This window comes from Aedes albopictus, chromosome 1 (assembly GCF_035046485.1).
Source record: "Aedes albopictus strain Foshan chromosome 1, AalbF5, whole genome shotgun sequence".
Classification (NCBI taxonomy): Eukaryota; Metazoa; Arthropoda; class Insecta; order Diptera; family Culicidae; genus Aedes; species Aedes albopictus.
In genome coordinates this window covers 333,719,738-333,742,756 of record NC_085136.1, presented here as the reverse complement: position 1 = coordinate 333,742,756, position 23,019 = coordinate 333,719,738, and the positions used below count along the sequence as shown (strand labels likewise).

General features: G+C 40.7%; 2 protein-coding genes across 3 annotated transcripts; one reads left to right on the top strand and one right to left on the bottom strand.

Moving 5' to 3' along the window:
* Positions 1 to 361: 361 nt before the first annotated feature.
* Positions 362 to 13,893, bottom strand: LOC109413335 (sorting nexin-12). Its single transcript, XM_029867749.2, has 3 exons — positions 13,136 to 13,893; positions 1,945 to 2,040; positions 362 to 1,621 (listed from the first exon to the last, which is right to left on the bottom strand). Exons 1-3 carry the CDS (start codon positions 13,310 to 13,312, stop codon positions 1,391 to 1,393), a joined length of 504 nt encoding a protein of 167 aa, XP_029723609.1. The 5' UTR covers positions 13,313 to 13,893; the 3' UTR covers positions 362 to 1,390.
* Positions 13,894 to 14,431: 538 nt separating this feature from the next.
* LOC109413333 (proline-, glutamic acid- and leucine-rich protein 1) lies at positions 14,432 to 22,772 on the top strand. Of its 2 annotated transcripts, XM_019687052.3 has the most exons (4): positions 14,432 to 15,011; positions 15,074 to 15,183; positions 21,699 to 22,091; positions 22,164 to 22,772. In XM_019687052.3, exons 1-4 carry the CDS (start codon positions 14,581 to 14,583, stop codon positions 22,532 to 22,534), a joined length of 1,305 nt encoding a protein of 434 aa, XP_019542597.3. In that variant the 5' UTR covers positions 14,432 to 14,580; the 3' UTR covers positions 22,535 to 22,772. The 2 variants fall into 2 exon arrangements, with proteins under 2 accessions (XP_019542597.3, XP_019542596.3); XM_019687051.3 differs by having other exon boundaries at positions 21,699 to 22,772.
* The last annotated feature ends 247 nt before the right edge of the window (positions 22,773 to 23,019 follow it).

Genomic DNA, 23,019 nt, shown 5'->3' with positions numbered 1-23,019 from the left:
GTTGGTCGCAGAAGGCTGCGTTTCCATGGCATCAGCAGCACCAGAGGGAGGATGATTGTGCTGCTTTTCGGCTCCCATTCGTATCACTCCGGTGGTGGTGTTCAGCGAAAGCGTTGCTTTGCACTTGAGGCGGCGCATTTTCGAACAACGGTAGTAGATGATTCCTCGCCGGACGGGGCCACTCTTGTGGTACAGGTGACCTAGGTGATGAAGGGAGGCTTGGCGGCGGTCTACCACCTTGACGACGTCATCGACTACGAGGAAATTTGGAGAAAACATAATTTGTTAATAGGTCTTAAAGTATAGTTTTTATAACAAGGGAAGTGATATTTCAGCTAGGGCAAGGAAAACAACACCCGAGTATCAATAATTAATATGCTCATTTACCTTCATTCATACAATGTTGTTCAAATATATATAATCGTAGATATAATAATTAAAGAATATTACACTCACAATTTTGTTTGTCATAATTATTGATTTGATTACGGTTTTTTTTTTTGAGAATATTGAGCTGTTCGTGCCGAAGTGGAATTACACATGTTTGTACAAATCAAAACGTCAGATTAATCAACACTTTACATCAATTCCAATTTTGATTGATTTGGAAAAAAAATCCAACTTATACTTTTTCATAAATATACTTTTGTTATGTGATTCGATAACTGCTTGGGACAACAATTGCTAGCATTACCTTAACGAACGAAAGAGTGCACGCCAGCGTTTCGAGAGACTACATTCAAAGGAAACTGGATGTCGGTAAAGAAGAACTGTGTTGCTAAAAATAAAGACATCAGCATACGTAACGACACGACCTGACACCAAGGGGTGATGAACGATGAAGCGAAGCGTTACTGGCGTTACGTTGTTTTTGTTCCGCAATCCACGCTAGTAAATTTCTATTCGAAATTTAAATTGGTTCGATTTATTGATTCTTTATTATTTTGATTAATTTTTCATTAAAACATACAAAACTGTTTGTTTTAATGGAAAAATAATCAAAGAACAGAATGCTATTTGCGTCTACTTGCGTGACGCTGTTCCTACACTGCTAATCAAAATTACTTAAAACTGTTACAGGTGATAACTGTTTCATCATGTGATTTTCTTGGGAAATTAACTGAATACCTATTTTAGTTGCTGGAGTTCGATGAATGATTATTTCCATTTTTTCCTTACCAACGACATTGAATGGTAAATGGAATCAGCTGTTAATGCTAACAAGAAACTCGATTTTCTTCCCTAAATAATAAGATCCTTGAATAATTCTCCTTTCTCCCATCGATCTTTTCGCGTCCGAATTTTCCTAACCGCATGCCCGCCCATAGCCTACTGCTCATCTCGCCGCCGACCAGCCCACTAGATCCAACCCACATCGACCGACCACGATTTACGTGTTCCTAATCTTTCCCGGGACGTAGTTCTTGTCGATGGTCGGCTCCTGGAGGAACATGTGCAAACAGCGCTCGTTCTGGGCCAACGGGTGCCCGGCAATTTTGTTCACAAACTGTTCCAGGCCCTTTCGTCGCTCCTCGATGAAGTTCTCGTCGAAGATTCCGTCGTCGCTGCGGAACGGCATCTGGCGCTTCCAGGCCTTGCCCGGTAGCGGCGGGACGACAATCTGGAAGGGAAAGTTAGATTTGTTGAAATAGGAGAACAGGGGGTAAAATGACCGCGTTGAAAATGGTTAAAGATAATTCCTATTGATTGATGTCACCCTCCACCCACGCAAAAAAGCCACAAAGAACGCTAATCAGCTTAGAATGTTTACGATACGGGGCGCTTGTTACGCGAGTGGGGTAGGGAAATGTGAAATAACATATGATGAGTGTGCATTATTTCGCATAACATGGCTAACAGTGTGTCATCATTGTTGCATGTACATTGTATACATGTTATTATGTGAGGGGTCGATGAGGATGATATTGAAATAACACGCCTTACCTTGCTATCGCGTTCAAGTTCGTTCCGTAGCCATTCAAAGTCGCTGTACCGTCGTCGGACGCTAGATTCCTTTACTTTGAACACTGGCAGATTGGTCTGAAATTAGAGAATAAAATACATTAGCCTTGATGTCCTTCGTGTTGCATCAGTAATGAATTTTTAGTTCAGGTTCTCCGTCATTTCCCAGGATACCATTTCCCATCAAGAAAGGGAAAACAGCAGGATGAATCCAAATGACGAATGACCAGAAGGTTAAAGTCCCTCTTCAAAATCAGAAACACATCCACATGATGAATAGGGTCCTAAAACTAAAGACGAAATCTCGCTTATATTGGATAATACAATCAAGCATGGTATTCTAATCGGAATTGTACTTTACTCGAACTTGAAAAACAAAGGAATAATGAGAAAATTCGAAATAAGTAAAATGGTAAATAGTTCTACTTTGACATTTGAGGTCAACCTTGTGTGACTGAGCTCGACATTTTTCGCACTGGGATTTCAAAAATGTTCCTATCTGACATACACGGTGAAAAAAAAATCACTCAAAGTATGTGTTATAAGTTAGGGACGAGACAAAAGGCTAAAAAAATAACAATTATATATTTTCAACTACGGTTAATAAAAACGTCAAAAATTGAGTAAATATGTACTCTTGAATCATATATCGTGGTTTAAAACAAGAATCCCGATAGGACTTTAGGAGCCTATTCAGTTATCGGTACACCTAGAGATGTCCACAGCAAACAGAAACGCAAACCGACCACGTTCTGATTAAAGGACGACACTTTTTGGACGTCAAGACGTATCGTGGCGTTAACGTAGATATAGCGCATTTAGTTCACCACTGGACTATCGCACTAGTTTTCACGAGTGCGAAAACGCTAATAAAAGTGCGCGATTGCATCAAATCAACTCGGTGTCTTCAGAGCACTTGTTCACCATAGATTGAAGAAATAGCGCGCCGAAGACATCAACCTGATTTGATGCAATCGCGCACTTTTATTTACGTTTTCGCACTTATGAAGTCGCAGTTCGCAGTCCAGTGGTGAACTAAATGCGGTATATTGACCACTGATGATCAAATTGCACCTAAAACTCTCCGTAATCAACAATGTGTGGTACCGACGACCGCCTCTGTACGACCTAGAACGACTGACGCAACCGGTTAACCCCTCAGAATACGCGCAGAATCTCAAAGAAGATAAGGACGAGCTCCAGGGGGTTCCTCTTGAGGACTACTAGAGTTCATTTAAAGCAACCATCAACGACGTAACAGAGAGCATCATACGTGGAAGAGAGTCGAAGATATATTTCGATGAAAAACGCGGGTGGTCATGCTGCAGCATGGTACCTGGTAGAACGTGGAACGCCACATGGAAGGAGTGGACTGCGAGGAAATGGAATTATTGTACCGTTCTGAAGAAACTTCGTTATTGTTCTGAATGTTGCCTACAAAGTGCTATCCCAGATTATCTTCCATCGTCTGTCAACTACATATAACAAATTAGTTCGTGGTTAGTTTTTAAGTCGGCTTAATCGATGGCTGGTCGATAACGTACCAGATCTTTACCGAACGGCAACTTCTCCAGAAATGCTGCGAACCCCACGCATCATCTGTTCATCGATTTCAAGGCGGTGTACGACAGTATCGATCGCGAGCAATGGAAAATCATGGACGAGAACGGCTTTACTGGGAAGTTTACAAGATTCATAAAAGCAACGATAGACGGTATGCAAAACTGCGTGAAGGTTTCGGCAACACTCTAAGCCTAAGGTGCTGTCCTTAAACTACGTAGACTCATTTTTGGTCATATGAAACTCCGCAGACTTTGGCCATACAAGATATTAGACCTATTGTGACAATTTCCAAATCCTTAGTGTAGTCCACTACCGTGAATCGCATACCAGTTCCATCTTTGCTGGATGTCCTATGCAAATGGGACAAATATGCGATTCACGGCAGTGCATGTCGCATTACTCTATTGTCATTGAAGGCAAATAAAGTATCAATTTTGACACAGTTTTGGTTTTTAGAAGCTTCACAAATTGACAATATCAAGACTTAAAAATCCTTGAAGGATTACCAGAAAGAATTCCCGAAGGAATTCTAGTATGAACTGCAAAGTGGTTCCAACCGGAATCTCCAAAGGAATTCCAACAGGAATCACAAAAAAAATCCAGCAGCAAACCTGAAGGAACCCGCAAAGGAATTCCAGCAAGCACTCGAAGACATTCCAGAAAGAGTTCCCGAAGGAATTTCAGAAAGAATCCCCGACAGAATTCCAGGAGGAATCTCCGTAGGAATTCTAGAAAGAATCACTGTAAGAATTCCAGAACGCATCCCGAAAGAATTTCAGAAGGAATCTTCGTAGGAATTTCAAGAGCAATCTCCGAAGGAATTCCAGAAAATCCCCGAAGGAATTCCAGCAGGAATTTCTAAGGAATTCCACCAAGAATCTCCAACGGAACTTCAACAGGAATTCCTAAAAGAATTCCAGCAGAAATCTTGAAGGAATTCCACCAGGAATCTACGAAAGAATTCCACCATGAATTCCTAAAAAAAAATCCAGGAGGAATCATCGAAGGATATCCAGGAGAAAACCTCAAAGGAATTCAAGGAGGAATCCCCGAAGTAATTCCAGAAAGAATCCCCGAAGTAATTCCAGAAGGAATTACCAAATGAATTTCATGAGTCACCGAAGGAATCCCAGAAGGAATTTTCGAAGAAATCCCCGTAGGAATCTCCGAAGGAATTTCTCAAGGAATTCCAGAAGCAAGTTCCCAAGGAATTCTAGGAGGAATCTCTGAAAAAAATCAGGAGGAATATCCGAAGGAATTTCAGAAGAAATTCCAGGAGTAATCTCCGAAAGATTTCCATCATGAATTGCAAAAAAGTTCCAACCGAAATCTTCAAAGGAATTGCTACAGGAATTCCTAGAGAAATCCCTTAAAGAACTCCTGAAAGAATACACGAAAAAAAATCAGAAGGCATCCATAAAGAGATTCCAGGAGGGATCTCCGAGGGAACTCCAGCGGATTTTTTTGAAAGAACTCCTGGGAAAATCCTTGAAGGAACTCCTACAGAAACTCTTTCTGGGGTAATCCCTGAAAGAATTCCACAAGGAATCCTTGAATGAATTCCAAGAGGAATTATATAAGGAATTCAAGAGGGATCCCAGTAGGAACTCCTGGAGCGATTCCTAGAGCCAGGAGGAATTACAGACTGGAATTCTAGAGAAATTCCTGAAGAAACTCCTAGACTAATCTCTGAAGGACCTCCTCTGGTAACCCCTTAAGGATCTTCTAGATGAAACACTGAATGATCTCAAGGAAGCATCCCAGAATCCTTCTGAAAGAATTCAATAAGCAACTCCTGGAGTAATCTCCTGTCGGAATTCCTGAGAGGTCTTCTGAAAAAAAAAGCATTACACTCCTAAAGGCATCCCTGAATCCTCCTGAAGACATCTCTGAAGTGACTCCTGAAGAAATCTCTAAAGGAACTTCTGGAGAAATCCTTCATTTGAATCTTTGAATCTTTGAAGAAACTCCTGAACTAATCCCCGAAGAAACTATTGTAGGAATCATTGAGGAATTGTTTTTGATGAATCCCTGATGGATGTCCTGGAGGCTTTACTAAATCCTTCTAGGAGAATCTCTGAAGAAACTTCTAGAGAGATATGAATGAAACTTTAATGAAAAATATTAAAAAAAAGGTTCCAAGAGTTTTGTATTTGGATGAATTGGAGACCCTGAACTTCCATTTCAATCCTTCACGAGTTCATAATTAGTGTCTTCTGCATAGTTTGTTCAAAATAATAGAACGAAAAAAAAGGTCAGACCATAGTTCTAATGGCTAGATTTCAAATTGTAAGAATGTACACTAAGGTCTTTTTTACACAGGGGATACGTACAGTGTAAAAAAACGTGTATAAAAACCACGTTAATTCGCGAAACCGTTTAAAAAAAGCTGAGCCAAATCTGAAAATATTTGAAATGTCCTCACCTTCAGACATCCGAGGATTGTTTTAGAGAGTTAATAAGGAAAGGGAGGGAGTAGTACATACATACAGGGGATGGCCAAAATGTTTGGGATAGGCAACTTTTTTTCTCTCACAAAAAAGTTCAATATGCTGTAACTTTTCATAGAGTGCATCAAATATTCTCAAATTTTGACTGTTTGTCAACCTATTATATGTGCATCATTGGTACAAATTTGAGCTTGATTGGTTAATCTTTCACGAAGTTATAACCGTTCTGGTAAAACACTATTTTTTAGACTACTAATTTTTGAGCTGTCATATCTCGGAGACCAGTGAACCGAATTGAATGAAATTTTGAACTTTTATCCCCAATATATTAATGCTTGAAAATCATTTAAAACATGGGTACTTTTTAAACGTTGAAAAAAATTATCATGGATTGACACTTTTTGGATCTTTTTCAAAAAAAATGCATTTTTTCACATCAATGTCATAAAATTTTATTTTTGATATCCAAAGATTTTCTACTTCTGTTCATAAGATATCTATAAAAAGATATATGAGAGCCTATTTGGATTGAAGGAAGAACACATTTAGTAATTTTTGTGCAGTATACTAAATTTGACTCATTTTCCTCTAAATGGGCGAAAATGTCAAACCATTATAAATTTTTTAAAGTTTAAAAAGTATCTATGTTCTGATGAATTTTCAATCATAATTATATTGTTGACAATCGCTCAAAATTCCATTCAATTCGGTTCACTGGTCTCCGAGATATGATAGTTCAAAAACTGATAGTCTTAAAAATAGTGTTTTACTAGATCAGTTATAACTTCGTGAAAGATTAACCAATCGAGCTCAAATTTGTACCACTGATGCACATATAATAGGTTAATAAACTGTCAAAATTTGAGAATATTCGATGCACTCTATGAAAAGTTACACCATGTTGAACTTTTTTGTGAGAGAAAAAAAGTTGCCTATCCCAAACATTATGGCCACCCCCTGTACATTTATTTGTTCAACATCATTAAGGGCGGACGGGACGGTCGGGGAAATATCCGCCATTGCAATGCATTGCTCTGTTGCTACTAAGATGGTAATCTCAGATTCTACTTTATATTTTGCAACAAAAACCTATCACTGTGTATGCTCACTTGTAGTGCATATGCTGATTGTTTTTCAGCATCTTCAGTGCGATAGAACTCGAGATTACCATTTTCAAAATCGCGAGGCAAATCGTTAGAAAGAGAGGCAAGATAGGAAAAATAACACGGCGTCCCGTTTCACCTTAAGACAAGACATAATCAACAATAGTACGCCACAATACTCGGTTTGTGGCTGCCGCTCTCCATCCTCGGTCGCGCCCAATGCTCGCCAAGTCACGCTCCACCTGATCCGCCCATCGTGCTCTCTGCGCTCCACGCCTTCTTGTGCCAACCGGATCCGTTGCAAACACCAGCTTTGCAGGGTTGTTGTCCGGCATTCTTGCAACATGCCCTGCCCACCGTATCCTTCCGGCTTTGGCCACCTTCTGGATGCTGGGTTCGCCGTAAAGTGCAGCGAGCTCGTGGTTCATCCTTCTCCGCCACACACCGTTCTCCTGCACGCCGCCGAAAATCGTTCTTTGCACGCGTCGCTTGAAAACTCCGAGTGCTTGTAGGTCCACCTCGAGCATGGTCCATGTTTCGTGCCCGTAGAGGATCACCGGTCTTATTAGCGTTTTGTACATGGTGCATTTGGTGCGTGGGTGAATCTTTTTCGACCGCAGTTTCTTCTGGAGCCCGTAGTAGGCCCGACTTCCGCTGATGATGCGCCTCCGAATTTCACGACTCACGTTGTTGTCAGCCGTCAGTAAGGATCCGAGGTAGACGAATTCCTCCACCACCTCGAAAGTATCCCCGTCTATCGTAACATTACTACCCAGACGGATCCGGTCGTGTTCGGTTCCGCCTACCAGCATGTACTTTGTTTTTGAGGCATTCACCACCAGTCCGACCTTTGCTGCTTCGCGTTTTAGGCGGGTGTACAGTTCTGCCACCGTTCCAAATGTTCTAGCGATAATGTCCATGTCGTCCGCAAAGCACACAAATTGACCGGATTTTGTGAAAATCGTACCCCGGCTGTTGAGCCCGGCTCGTCGCATCACACCTTCCAGCGAGATGTTGAAGAGTAGACATGAGAGTCCGTTTCCTTGTCGCAGTCTCCGGCGAGATACGAATGAACTGGATAGTTCACCCGAAACCCTTACGCAGTTTTGCACACCGTCCATCGTTGCTTTAATCAGTCTAGTCAGCTTCCCAGGAAAGCCGTTTTCGGAGGGGGTAGTAGTAAGGATTGAATCTAGGAGTTAGTGGGAAAGGGGACAAGGGATGGGTTATGCGGAGCAGAGTGCATACTGTTTCCAAGGAAGATCGTAGAGGATTTTATGGGTGTTAAGGACTGTTTAGACGGACAAAGCGAAGGATCAAGGAGACTGTCAACACCCCACAGGTTCGTAGAGCAAGGTGTTGTAGAGAAAGATGTTCCAGGACACCCAAGACCTTTCGCGAGTAAAGGTTTTTATATCTACGAGCGTAATCAATTGATCGTTGTTGCATTACTGATACGTTGTAACATCCTACAGGTCCATGAACCATTTTTTTTTTGTAAAGAACTAATTTCCAAAGATGTTCTAGGTCCTCCAAGAACATCCACGAGTAAAGACCTTCAGGTTGGTTTAGGTTCAGGGATCTACAAGCGTTATCAATGTTTTGTTGTCACATTACTGATGTACTGTAACATCTTACAGGTCCATTGAGCATTGTGCTGAAGAGAATTAATTTCCAAAGATATATTTGGTCTTTCATGCACTTCCGCAAATTGAGGCCTTAAGATCTACAAGTGTAATCAATGGATTGTTCTTACATTACTCATACGGTGCAAGATCATACAGGACCATGGAGCATTGAGCTGAAGAGAACAAATCTTCAAAGATATTCTATGTCCTCCAAGAACTTCCGCGAGTAGAGGCATTAATTCTACAAGGTCAATCTATCGATTTTCATCATATTATTGATGCTGTGCAACATACCGTCGTGCGGGGCTACTTTTGAAATGCGGGGCTACTTTGGACACTTTTGAATATGTATTTTTTGAATTCAAAATATGGTTCAAATCTGTTTGATGTCTTTGGGACTATTATGAAGCAATAGTTTTCCCTTCATTTGGTTGAAATTATTTTTCAAACTAACCGTTTATTGCATGTCAGGACGCAAAAATACATCGAATAAACCAATAAAATATACATAACGTATCAGAACATTTGGTCTGTAAGCATTGTTTCTACAGTTCATAAATTTCAAAGAGTTGATCAATTTATTCAAAATGTATCAACGTAGCATATACAATTGAATATTTGTATCGTTATACATTATAAATGACCGTTTCACCTAAATAAAGGATTGATGGCCCCTTTTTTCAGGCTATCTATATAGCAATATCACGCTACTCATAATCCCAAAGGTAGCACAGAACCATCTTAAAACGCATATAATTATTGAAATCATGACTGATATAGTATACTACAGTATTGGTACAAAGTAGTTTTCTGAATAACCCTGGAATTTGAAATGCAGTTTTGTTATAGATAAAAATGTCCAAAGTAGCCCCCATCCGGTTCTATATGAGATGTGTCCGATTGGTGTATGAACAACTTTTTTGTTTATTGATGAATTTAGTTCAAATTTTGCATACATCCTACATACATACCCACGATTATTGTGTGTAAAAATTATGGAAATCCATTCACTACTCAGGGAGTTATTATGTCATAAAGTTGAAAAACCACGAAAAAGTGTATAAAGAAGCCCCGCACGACGGTACTACAGATTCATGAAGAATTGTTGTGTAATGCACTAAATTCCAAAGATGTTCTAGGTTCCACAAGAACTTCCGTGATTGAAACCTTTAGGATCTCTTAAGTGTAATCAATGAATAGTTGTTTCATTACTGATGCGGTGCAACATCCTTCAGGTTTTCTGGTTGTCAACTGCGACTGCGATAGCTATGAACTTTGATCATTCTTACGTCTTCAGGTTTGCAATAGATCTACTTTAACTGGTCTAGATCAATTGTATCTTTGGATATGATTATGAAGTGTTTTAGATATGCATTTATGAAGGGTTGGAGTTTATGGAGAATTATCCAAGACACTTCTTGGATTTATTGATACCACATTTACAAGTCTTCTATATTATTCTAGATTGACTGGTACTGTAGACATTTTTCTTTCTTTTTGCATGCCTCTCAAGAAATCTATAACTTGCATCACTATAGTGGGTTACAGTCCTCGATAAAATGCTTTATGTTGATACAGTAGACGTTCGGTCGGTTTAAGGAGAAACTTCAAAGAATACCAATATGGCTGCCACAATGGCCGACTTGGACCCCTACTCACGTTTTCAAAAGCGCAAATCTTAAGAAATCGTAAACAAATGCGCTCGATTTGGAAAAGCTGCCTCCTTTTACAAGTGAGCAAAGCCAGGATAATCAAGTGCGGCATGATTCGATGCTTCGTTCGTCCGATTTGTGCCTCTAAAGTTTGTATGCAAAATTGCAATGGGATTTCTTGATGTTTCACCTTAACTGCAATGCTTTTTAACTGGAAGTCCGGTAAGTGCAACAAATTTGCAGTTATCGCACCGCCAAACGTCAAAATGGTGCGCCATGTTAACCCAAATGAACAGTCGGATCACGTTCACGATTATTTTTTGTCGTTTGACAACTTGTTGACATCTGTCAGTCGTTGCAGTTACCGAATTTCGTTCGCTAAGTGAAACGTAAACATGTTGCAGTTATCGAACGTCTACTGTATTTGCTAAAGTGCTTCGGATTAGTTGGTGTACATTTTTACGTCTTCGATTCTGATCTTACTATCTTAAGTGATTTAGATCAGTTTTATCTTACTCTAGAGCTCTGGATATGCATCTTGGAGGGTTGAAGTCTTTAGTGCTTGTATTGGTTGTTACTACATTTTTACGTCTACATTTCACAGTGGTCCACGAACCAGATTTACGAGGAAAGATGCATTCAGCGCCTTCAAATGATGTTTAGACAAATATGGTCTTCTACAAAGTTGTTTCTAAAAATAAGGCCTTCTTTCCAATGTACATGAAAATTAGGTTGGTTCATATTTTCGAAGAAATTAGAAACCAAACTTTTTTGTTTGCAAGAATAACTATATACATTCTTCGGGAAAGTTGTAGATCTATCAATTCTGAGCAAGTTTGCTGAAGACAGTTTTTATGTAGCTTTAAAATTGACGGATCTAGAGATATTTTTCTTAATAAGGTTCAAGAAAAACCGGTTTTCTGGCATTAACTTTTTCAGTTTCGATTTTCAATCAAAGTCGCCCAAGAAACACTTGTAGAGCTTTTGAAGACGCGTCGTTTCGTGCGCTGAGATGGTCGCTGTTCCCGAGAGGGAAACCAGATTTTTATAGCGGCTCAGGTTTTTTGAAGCAACGCTTAAACTGAAATTTATTAACAAAATTCAATTAGAACAATTATCAACACATACTTAATTACTAACAAAACAACTTACAATTAAGTGGTTTCCTCTGCCACGACTTCTTTGTATTAAATTTGCAAATCTATAGGTGGATGAAACTAGGGACCGTTACCCTAAATTAAATGATGCGCGAATACGAGTGGGGTCACAAATGTTTACAATTATTAACCGAATCTCGAGCAATTTCTCTATTTTGTGTCTACTTACATTAGGCTCCACTGGCACGGTAGATTTCTTGGGCAATTTTCCTTCTTTCAGGACTCACCCGGTACCGGTTTTTGCGCAGCTAAGGGGAAATATCCAGTTAAGTATTTTTTAATCGTCTCACTAATCACTTACATTTCGATCCGGATTTCAACTTACTGGCTTTCTATCAAATACACCGCACTCAACTTTGCCAAACTCCAACTGCTAATTATCTCCACCTAATTCACGGAATCAACCTCGAAATCAACTTAACTACTGCAGAATTACTGAAATTATCTGCGATTTAATTGCTATGGCGAGATTACACCTCTTCCCTTGTTTATTTATCGCAACTCTAAATACATCCCTATCTCGCTCTGCTTTACCTAGTCCTCTACCACTACCACCGCACGCGAGCTGTCATGCTGCGGTTATGCTACGAATAGACGGGTCCATTATTAGACCGGTCCAACAAAATAACTTATTTAGTTGCGGCGTCGCAACAGTCGCTATCTCATTTGGTTTAATAGTTACAGGTGTTTTTCTTTAAAAATCATCGTTTCTTTTGCCGTCCTTCAACGGCAAAGAAGGAGGATGCAGCCGCTGGATAAACAAGATCGAAGGATATGCCGTTGTTTATGGATGGTCACCGCGAGCTCGATTACACTACGGAAATACATTTCCGTAAAATGTCCACAAAACAATAACTTGAATCGCTCTTACTTCGAGTTAAGCTAACCGATAAAGCCCAAAATTGTACCAATTGTACAGCTAACTAGTAAGGGAACTAGCATCCCTATCCCCATCCACTGTCCCTTGTAACCTTGTGGAAATTTCTCCTGGAATGTCGTGGAGTTTTTTTTCCTGGAATCTGGTTGAAAATTGATATACCCTCTGCCTCTACAAGGAATTTTGTGGAGATTTCATCTGTAATCTCGTGGAGGTTCCCTGCGGAATACAGTGAAAATTCTCTCTGGAATTTTGTGAAAATTCCCCCTGAAATCTCGTGGACATTTTTCCTAGAATCTCTTGGAGATTCTCTCAGGATTTTCGCGAGATTCCCCTAAAATCTCAGAGATTACCTTCGGAATCACTTGGAGATTCTCTCTGGAATTCAAACTGGCTGATAACGTTGCTACCTTAGCTCAACGGCGCTCTGATACGCAGAGTAAATGCCTTACTCTCTTGCCGATCGCTTCTCGGCGGCAGGTCGCCCAGGACGGAGATCTTCCAATTCGGACCTAGGCATCACTATGGGTGCTTAGGACTGAAAGTAAGTAAAGCCTATGTTAAAAACAGCAACCCCATACTCCCCTAATTGAAGCTTATCAAGTAAACCAAAACATTCGCCGTTGTCACCAACACATTCACAGCCTGTTCCTGCCTTCCCCAAATAGAAATTGATATCATTTCGATCTCCCTCGTCGAAAAACTCCCAACAACTACTTATCGCCATCGCAAGCGCCACTTACCCTCATCCGGACCTCGTAATCGGTGTAGCGCTTCTTCCCGGCCGTCATCGACGTCAGCGGGTTGACCACGTCGATCTCGAGGAAGTTGGCCGGAATCGCATACGCATCGTCCAGGGTTTGTTTCTTGACGTTCAGTCGCCTCGTCGCTTCCGCCGTGTTGTCTGACTCAGCCATCATCGCGAGCACTTGCTGCCTGCTACCACCAACTTTGATCTTCCTCTTTTTTGTCAAATTGTGATCCGTCGATCCGTGGGGCTCCGCTCGTTGTCACTGCGGTGTTCCAGAAAGTACTCTCTCTTCCGCCGGAGGGTGGTGTTGCGGATTGCGGCGTAACTATTCGAAAAAACGGAATTGAATCACGTCTTCCCGTTCAGTCTTTCTCTCGTCAATCAAAAAATTAAACAAGCAAAAAATGGGAGGTGGATCTCCACTCTGATTCACTCGCTTCAGCTACTGCTGCTGCTGATGGGTGGCGTAGCGACAATCACAAAGGACGAGATACGATTTCCGCTTGCAGGAGCTCCAGCACGGCTGGGGCGTAAATCATTCACTAATTTCGTAACCAGTCACCACTAGATTGTTTCACTACTTTCCGATCGACGGAATCGCGAAATTAAAGCGCACAAAATCAAACGCGTACCGTGCGATATTTTGTTGAACGAAAATTAATGATTATTGGATGGACGACACTTCTTTTGCACTCTCTCTTGCTTGAGTGAAGCGAGCTCGTCGAGTCGGTCGCGGTCAGTCGAAAACGATTGTGACAGGGGTGGAGGAAGGGACGATTCGACAGCTGTCAATTTCAAAAAATGAGCGTCACAGAACATCACAGACGTTACCGAAGGTTACGCTGTTAAGGTAGGTATACACTACGATCTTGTGGAGAATTTGAAAAACGCTTTAACGAACGGACCAACCGGCTGCGATGCGGCCATGTTTTTGAAGTCATCATCTGTTTCAGGTCAAACATTAGATGTAGGCGTAGTTTACAAGTGATATTTTTTCTTTAACAAAAAAATTCTTTGCATCCCCAATTGCGGCCTAATTTGAACACATTTTTGTTTATTATAACACATTTCAGCTAAGAAAATTAGATTTTTTCATAATTCTCCTAGTATTTTCGAAAATTTTCTTTTTTGTTGTGGAAAATATTACGCGCTTTTCAGGTGTTGGTCCAGAAAAGTTTACTGTTTACAAACTTTTTGCTGTCAAAATGGGGTTCAAAGCACAGTGGGGGTCAGAGATGTTGGCTCGCTTTTTTACTGTGGGGTAGTATTCGGATGACAAGTGGCTGGAACGGACGATGTGTGGAGAGCACGACGACCCGATTCTCCACATTTTCAAAAGTTGGTTTCGTCTCGAGTCAAGCGTGCCGGAAGTTTTCTTCACCGGAAGAAAAGAAAAATCTATTTCTGTGTGTTTTCGTCCGAAAAAAAGTGCCAAAAATGGCATGTTGTGTTCCGTTCACTTCGTGTTTCGCCGGTTGGTTCACCAAATCCAACCAAAACGTTGGTCGGCCGCAGCATGCGGCCACATTCACAGCCAAACTTCGCGCCCGCGATGGGCGTGAATGCAACTGCGCTCAGAAACGCATGAATGTGACGCAGCCGGCGGCGGCGGCAGTTCCAAAGCCAAGTCAAAAAGGTGCCTTGAGGAAAATACTGGCCGGTAAGCGTGGTGAGCGGCAGGAGGAGGTGGGACCACTCCCAGAACCGTGCACGGTGGCCCAGCTTCCGCCGGGCGTTCTGAAACACTGGGCCCCGCAGAGCCGTTGCTGCGAGGAAGTGTTGGAGGAAATTCGTCTGAATTCTGCCGATGGTTCCGAGGGTCAGGCTGCGCAGGAATCGGCCTCTGCTGGCGGAGAGAGCGGAAAGCGGTAAGGATTGGAATGTGGTATGAAAGAGATGAAGTTAAAATTGGTTTTTTGAATAATTTTAGTAATCTGTCTACCCGGTTCCGAAGACTGTTTGTTAAACAAAAAACGCCGGAACAGTTGGAAATGGAAGCCTTGAGAAAGGAACGGAAAGAGGTCATCAAGTATTTGAAGCGTAAGTATTTGGCTGTGTTGATTGGGATCTTTTTCTCCTAATGCCAGTTCCCCGAAAATTCTCTCGCATCTTTCTAGAGTTCTCTATTTCATCTTTTATTTTCGTTAAGTTTTCCCTTTCTTTCATCTTTACTAAGTTCTCCCTCTAATCTTCGTGGAGTCCTCGCTCTCTAGCTTCGTTGTGTTTCCTCGCTCTCACCTCATTGAGTTCTCAAATATCTGTTATCTCCCATCTTCGTTGAGTTCTCTCATCTTTCTTGAGTTCTCTCTAATCTTCGTTAAGTTCCCTCGTTATCTCATCTTCGTTGAGTTATCTCGCTCTTTCGTCTTCCTTGAGTTATCTAATCTTCGTTAGGTTCTTTAATATTTGTTGAGTTCTCTTTCTAATCTTCGTTGAGTTCTCTTTATTTCATCTTCGTCAAATTCGCTCTAATATAAGTTGAATTCTTTTTTCGTTGAGTTCTCCGTGCTCTCATTCTGTTTAGCTCTCTCTCGAGTTCTTTCGCTCTCATCTTTGAGTTCTCTTGCTCTCGTCTTCGTAGAGTTCTCTCTCTAATCTTCGTTGAGTTCTATCGCATCTTTCTTGAGTTCTCTATTTAATCTTTTAGCTTTTCTCATCTTCATAGAGTTCATCATCTCTCTAATCTTCGTTAAGTTACCTCTCTCCAATCTTCGTTGAGTCCTTTCTCTCTAATCTTCGTTCGGTTCACTCGCTCTCTCATCTTGGTTGATTTCTTTCATCTCCATTGAGTTCTCTCTCTTATCTTCGATGAGTTCTTTCGCTCTCTCATTTTCGTTCAGTTCTGAGTACTGAATATTAGAGTAAGTTCTCTAATCTTCGTTCGAGTTCCTTCTCTCATTTTCGTTGAGTTCTCTCGTTCTCTCATCTTCGTTGAGCTCTCGCTTCGTCATCTTCGTTCAGTTCTGTCTTTTTGTTAATTTCATTCATCTTTGTTGAGTTCTCTCTCTTATCTTCGATGATTTCTCTCGAATTGGTTGAGTTGTTTCTCTAATCTTCGTTGAGTTCTCGTTCTCTCATTTTCGTTAGTTTTCTATCTAATCTTCGTTGAGTGCTTTCGGTCTCATCTTCGTTCTTTCGCTCCCATTTTCGTTGAGTTCTCGTTGTCATCTTTGTTGAGTTCTCTCGCTCTCATCTTTGTTAAGTTCTCTGGTTCTCTCATATTCGCTGAATTATCTCGCTCTCATCTTCGTTGAGTTTTCCCGCTCTCTCAACTTCGTTGAGTTCTCTCGCATCTTTCTTGAGTTCTTCATTTCGTGTTTTAGCTTCTCTTATCTCCGTTGAGTTTTCTATATCTTTTTAATCTTCGTTGAGCTCTCGCTTGTCATCTTCGGTCAGTTCTCGCTCTCTTTCTGTTGATTTCTTTCATCTTTGTTGAGTTCTTCTCTTATCTTCGTTCATTCGTTCTCAGTTTCGTTAAGTTCTCTCTCTAATCTTAGTTGAGTTCTTTCGGTCTCATCTTCGTTCTTTCACTCTCATCTTCGTTGAGTTATTTTTATCTCATCTTCATTAACTGCCCATGATCGCATATCAGTCCCATCTTTGCTGGGTTTCCTATTCATATGGGACAATTATGCGATCATAGGCAGTTAAGATCTCTCTAATCTATGTGGAATTCTCCCATCTTCTTTAGGTTCTCTCACTCTAAAACAAAGTTCTCTCATCTTCTCGCTCTCTTATTTTCGTTGAGTTCTTTCGCTTTCATATTTTCGTTGAGTCCTTTCGCTCTCATTTTCGTTGAGTTCTCTAGCTTTCATCTACGTTGAGTTCTCACTCATCTTCGTTGAGTTATGTTTCTCTCATCTTCGTTAAGTTCTCTTTCTAATCTATGTTTACTCTCATCTTCGTTAGATTCTCTCTAATCTATCTTAAGTTCTCTCATCTTCGTTGAGTTCTCTCGCTCTCATTTTCGTTGAATAATCTTTCAACTCTGTTGAGATCTCGCTCTCTTATCTTCGGTCAGTTCTCGCTCTCTAATCTTCGTTAAATTATCTCATCTTCGTTGAGCTCTCGTTCTGTCATCTTCGTTCAGTTTTCGCTTTCTTTTTGGTGATTTATTTCATCTGTTGAGTTCTCTCTTATCTTCGTTGAATTCTCTCGCTCTCATTTTCGTTGAGTTCCCTTGCTCTCATCTTCGTTGAGTTCTCTTGCTCTCATCTTCGTTTAGTTATCTAATCTTCGTTGCGTTCTCTCGTTCTCTCGTCTTAGTCGAGTTCTCTCGCTTATCGCTCTGTTCATTGAGTTAACTTTTTCTCATCTTCGTTAAGTTCTCTTTGATTTATGTTGAGTTCTTTCATCTTCGTTAAGTTTTCTCGCTTTCTCATCTTCGTTGAGTGATCTTTAATCTTCGTTGAGTGTCATTAAACTTCGTTGAGTTTTTTCTTTCATCTCCGTTGAGTTCCCTCTCATCTTCGTTGAGTTCCCTCGCATTCTTTCTTGAATTATCTATTTCATCTTTTGGCGTTTCTCATCTTCGTTAAGTTCTCTCACTCTCTAATCTTCGTTGAGTAATCTCTGTCTCATCTTGGTTGAGTTCCATTTCATCTCTGTTGAGATCTCGCTCGGTCAGTTCTCTCGCTCTCCGATCTTCGTTGAGTTGTCTCGCTTTCTTCGTTCAACTTCTTATCTTCATTGAGTTCTTACGTTCTAAAATTTGTTGAGTTCAATCGCTCTCTTATCTTCGTTGAGTTTTCTCGCTTTCTCATCTTCGTAAGGTTCTATTTCATCTTCGTTGAGTTTTCTCTTTCAATTTCGTTCTCTCATTTTCATTGAGTTCTTTCTCTCATCTACGTAAGTTCTCTTATCTTCGTTGAGTTCTCTCATCTTTATTGAGTTTTCTCGTTTTCTCGCTTTTTCGTTGAGCTCACGCTGTCATCTTCGTTGAGTTCTCTCGCTTTCAGTTTTATCATCTGTATTGAGTTTTCTCAAATTTTCGTTGAGTTCTCTCATGTTTGTTCTGTTCTCTAATATTCGTTGACTACTACCCTTATTTTAGATTTATCTCTCAAATCTTCGTTGAGTTCTCGCATCTTTCTTGAGCTTTCTTTAAACCTTAAACTTCTTTTTCTCATCTTCGTAGAGTTTTTTCTCTCGTCTTCGTTAAGTTCTCTTGCTACTTCATTTTCGTTGATTTTTCACATCTCTGTTGAGTTCTCTATCTTCGTTGAGTTCTTTTTCATCTTCGCTAAGTTCTCTCTAAATGAGTAAGTTCTCTCTAATCTATGTTGATTTTTGTCTCTCAACTTCGCTGAGTTCTTTCTCATTCGTTGTGTTCTCTCGTTCTATCTCATCTTCGTTGAGTTCTCTAATTTTTGTTGAGTTTTCTCTAATTTTTGTTGAGTTTTCTCTAATTTTTGTTGAGTTCTTTCGCTCTCTTATCTTCGTTGAGTTCCCTCGCTCTGTCACCTTCGTTCAGTTCTCTCTTTTTGTTGATTTCTTTCATCTTTGTTGAGTTCTTCTCTTATCTTCGTTCTTTCGCTCTCATTTTCGTTGAGTTCTTTCGGTCTCATTTTCGTTCTTTCGCTCCCATCTTCGTTGAGTTATTTTTATCTCATCTTCGTTAAGTTCTCTCTAATCTATGTCGAGTTCTCCCATCTTCGTTAGGTTCTCTCTCTAATCAATGTTAAGTTCTCATCTTCTCGCTCTTATTTTCGTTGAGTCCCTTCGTTGAATTCTCTCATATTCGTTGAGTTGTCTCGCTCTCATTGTTGAGTTGTTTCGTTCTCACCTTCGTTGAGTTCTCTAGCTTTCATCTACGTTGAGTTCTCACTCTCATCTTCGTCGAGTTATGTTTCACTCATCTTCGTTAAGCTCTCTCTCTAATCTTTGTTGAGTTCTCTCATCTTCGTTAGATTCTCTAATCTATTTTAAGTTCTTTCATCTTCGTTGAGTTCTCTCGCTCTCTTATTTTCGTTGAATAATCTTTCGACTCTGTTGAGATCTCGCTCTCTTATCTTCGTTCAGTTCTCTCGCTCTCTAATGTTTGTTAAATTATCTCTCATCTTCGTTGAGCTCTCGCTCTGTCTTCGTTCAGTTCTCACTTTCTTTTTAATGATTTCTTTCATCTGTTGAGTTCTCTCTCATATCTTCGTTGAATACTCTCGCTCTCATTTTCGTTGAGTTCTGTCTCTAATCTTCGTTGAGTTCTTTCGGTCTCGTCGTTCTGTCGGTCTCATCTTCGTTGAGTTCTCTTGCTCTCATCTTCGTTTAGTTATCTAATCCTCGTTGAGTTCTCTCACTAAGTTCTTCGTTGAGTTCTCTCGCTCTCATGTTAATTGAGTTAACTTTCTCTCATCTTCGTTAAGTTTTTTATCTATGTTGCGTTCTCTCATCTTCGTTAAGTGTTCCAGCTTTGTAATCTTTGTTGAGTGATCTTTAATCTTCGTTAAGTTTTTATTTTCATCTTCGTTGAGTTCCCTCGCATTCTTTCTTGTATTATCTATTTCATCTTTTGGTGTTTCTCATCTTCGTTAAGTTCTCTCACTCTAATCTTCCTTGAGTTCTCTCTGTCTCATCTTGGTTGAGTTCTGTCTCATCTCTGTAGAGATATCGATCGGTCAGTTCTCGCTCTCCGATCTTCGTTGAGTATGCTCGCTCTCTAATCTTCGTTCGAGTTCTATCTAATCTTCGTTGAGTTCTTACGCTCTAATCTTCTCTTCGCTCTTTTATCTTCGTTGAGTTTTTTCGCTTTCTCATCTTCGTAAGTTTCTTTCTCATCTTCATTGAGTTTTTGCTCTAATATTCGTTAAGTTCTCTTATCTTCGTTGAGTTCTCTCTCATCTTCGTAGAGCTCTCTCGCTCGCTTTTTCGTTGAGTTCTCGCTCTCATCTTCGTTGAGCTCTCTCGCTTTCAGTTTTGTCATCTGTATTGAGTTTTCTCTAATTTTCGTTGACTTTTACCCTTATCTTAGATTTGACTTTTAAATCTTCTTTGAGCTCTCGCATCTTTCTTGAGCTTTATTTAAACCTTACACACCAAAAATCGATTGAGAGTTTTAGCAAATTTTGCTAAATTATGCCGATCTGGAGACTTCAGCAAAAAATTTGCTGAAATTCAGTAAACTCTGCTGATCACCAGTAACGTTTTGCTGAAATTCAGCAAAGTTTGCTGAAAGTTCCGCAAAAAATTTTGCTGGACCCTTCAGCTCGGCAAAATTCAACAAAATATTGCTGAAAGCGTTTGGTGTGTTCACTTGTTTTTCTCATCTTCGTAGAGGATTTTCTCTCTTCGTCCAGTTCTCTTGCTATTTAATTTTCGTTATTTTCTTTCATCTGTTGAGTTCTCTCTTATCTTCGTTGAGTTCTCTCTCTCATCTTCGCTAAGTTCCCTTTAGTTGAATAAGTTCTCTCTAATCTATGTTGATGTCTGTCTCTCATATTCGTCGAGTTCTCTCATTTTCGTTGAGTTTTCTCTAATCTTTGTTGAATTCTTTCGCTCTCATCGTCGTTGAGTTCTCTCGCTCTTATTTTAATGAGTTTTCTTTCTAGCCTTCGTTGAGTTCTTTCGCTCTCATTTTCTTAAGCTTTATTTAAACCTTAAACTTCTTTTTCTCTTCTTCGTAGTTTTTTCTCTCTCATTTTCGTTCAGTTCTTTTGCTACTTCATTTTCGTTGATTTCTCGCATCTCTGTCGAGCTCTCTCTTATCTTCGTTCAGTTCTCTCTCTCTTATCTTCGCTAAGTTCTCTAATTGAGTAAGTTCTCTCTAATCTATGTTGATGTCTATCTATCATATACGTTGAGTTCTCTCGTTTTCTCTCATCTTCATCGAGTGCTCTCGTTTTCTCTCATCTTCGTCGAGTTCTCTCATTTTCGTTGAGTTTTCTCTAATCTTCGTTGAATTCTTTCGCTCTCATCTTCGTTGAGTTCTCTCACTCTCATTTTGATGCGTTTACTTTCTAGTCTTCGTTGAGTTGTTTCGTTCTCATTTTCGTTGAGTTCTGTCGCTATCATATCCATTGAGTTCTCTCGTTCTCTCTAATCTGCTTTTGGTTCTCGCTCTCATATTCGTTGAGTCTTTTGCTCATTTTCATTGAGTTCTCTCGCTCTCATTTTCGTTGAGTACTTTCTGCAATCTTCGTTGAGTTTTCTCTCATCTTCGTTAAGTTATCTCAATTTGGTTGAGTTTTCTCTCATATTCGTTGAGTTCTCTCTCATCTTCGTTGAGTTCTCTCATCTTCGTTGTGTTCTCTTATCTTCGTTGAGTTCTCTCATTTTAGTTGAGTATTCTCTAATCTTCGTTGAGTTTTTTTTGCTCTCATATTCGTTGAATTATCTCGTATCTTGATATCTCTATTTCATCTTTTAGTTTCTCCCATCTTCGTTGAGTTCTCTCTCTAATTTGTGTTGAGTTCTCTCTCTCATCTTCGTTGTCCTCTCTCATCTAGAGATCTCATCTCCATAGAATGAGAATGAGAATGAAGAATAAGAACATAGAATTCTCATAACAGCTCTGGTAGAGTTCTCAGCTTGGTAGAGTTCATAAGCATTATCTTTCGCAGGAGTTGGCCTCCACAACCCCCGCATGTCTTACGATCATATGAAAAAGCTGAAAACCGTCACCGAAGATGCCTTGGAATCTGAGAGACAAAAAGAGGAAATCGAATTGAAAGAATTGCAACGCGCCAAGGATCCCCCTCAGCCCGAATCAAATCCACAGCCGGCTGACCAGGTTCAGACACCGGTAGCTCCATCTGCCAGCCAACCAAACCCCGAACCGAACGCACCGGAAGTTGAACCGGTCGCACTTCCACTCCCGGAACCGGTCGCACTTCCACCGCCGGAACCGGAACAGTTGCAATGGCCGCCGCCCGAGGGTCCGATGGAGGCGACCGATGGTACCGTGATCCATCCCGGAACGGGACTCCCGGTCTCGGCGGCTATCGATTGCCCCGGTACGATTTGGCATTTGCCTTTGCCCTATGTCCCCATTGTAAAGGATAACATGTTATTGCATATTCTACCAGGTGATGTGCCGTGTATTCAATGCAATGCCGAAGTGATCGTAGTCCAGGCCGAGATCCACCCGGAGCCACGAATGGACGAGGAAATGGAATCGACGAATGGAGATAAACCGGTTGAGGAGCCGAAGGCTCCGGAAGTGAACAATGGAGCGGTTCCACCACCACTCCCAGCGAAAAGCAAGCCCCGCATCGTTGGTTTTATGCTGAAGCCAGGAGTTACCCTGGAGGATCTGGATGCCATCGAGGTCGACCCGAATTACGATCCGGAGGAGGAAGATCGTCGGAACCGGATGAGAGCGAGACATGCCCCATTCAAGGACGATTTTACTCCGAAGCCGCTGCAGAATTTGCGATGGACTTTTGGGGGTCCGTAAACGTCCGGCTGGTTCTAGTATTACGTCTTGAGTATTGGACATTTGAAAGATCAACCAAAAAATTGGTTGAAATTCCGTGCTTCTTATTTGATTTAAGAAAAAAAAAAACTAATTTGTAACTATATGACAAGTACTCTAGTTTTAAGGTTGAACAAACAACATTAATTGTAAGTTTTAATTCTTGATTATATGAAAATCTCTACGCTTTTAAATAAAGGTTATTCATTTAAATTTATTATTCAACACCAATTCCGTTTATTGCAAACAGACTGACGAGATTGCCATCACTAGGGGTGAGGGCGGAAGATGGAGTACCTCCAGTGAGTGGCCGAGAGCAGCACATCGCGGTGCAGCGCCCGAAGAGAAAGCGCAGATGAGTGACACAGAGCTCACGCGAGCGTTGAACCGCAACAGGGTTGGGCTACCGAAAATCATTGGTACATAGTCCCGGAGCAACAGGACGAGTTGATCGGCTACACCAGCGG

What these genes read in the sequence shown, in the direction of transcription:
- LOC109413335 (XM_029867749.2), bottom strand. Translation starts at nt 13,312, where the DNA reads ATGATGGCTGAGTCAGACAACACGGCGGAAGCGACGAGGCGACTGAAC. An exon ending in ATTACGAGGTCCGGATGAGG is followed by an intron (nt 2,041 to 13,135) that starts GTAAGTGGCGCT and finishes CTCTAATTTCAG; the next exon opens with ACCAATCTGCCAGTGTTCAA. An exon ending in AACTTGAACGCGATAGCAAG is followed by an intron (nt 1,622 to 1,944) that starts GTAAGGCGTGTT and finishes TTTCCCTTCCAG; the next exon opens with ATTGTCGTCCCGCCGCTACC.
- LOC109413333 (XM_019687051.3), top strand. Translation starts at nt 14,581, where the DNA reads ATGGCATGTTGTGTTCCGTTCACTTCGTGTTTCGCCGGTTGGTTCACC. An exon ending in GGCGGAGAGAGCGGAAAGCG is followed by an intron (nt 15,012 to 15,073) that starts GTAAGGATTGGA and finishes GAATAATTTTAG; the next exon opens with TAATCTGTCTACCCGGTTCC. An exon ending in GGTCATCAAGTATTTGAAGC is followed by an intron (nt 15,184 to 21,698) that starts GTAAGTATTTGG and finishes TATCTTTCGCAG; the next exon opens with GAGTTGGCCTCCACAACCCC.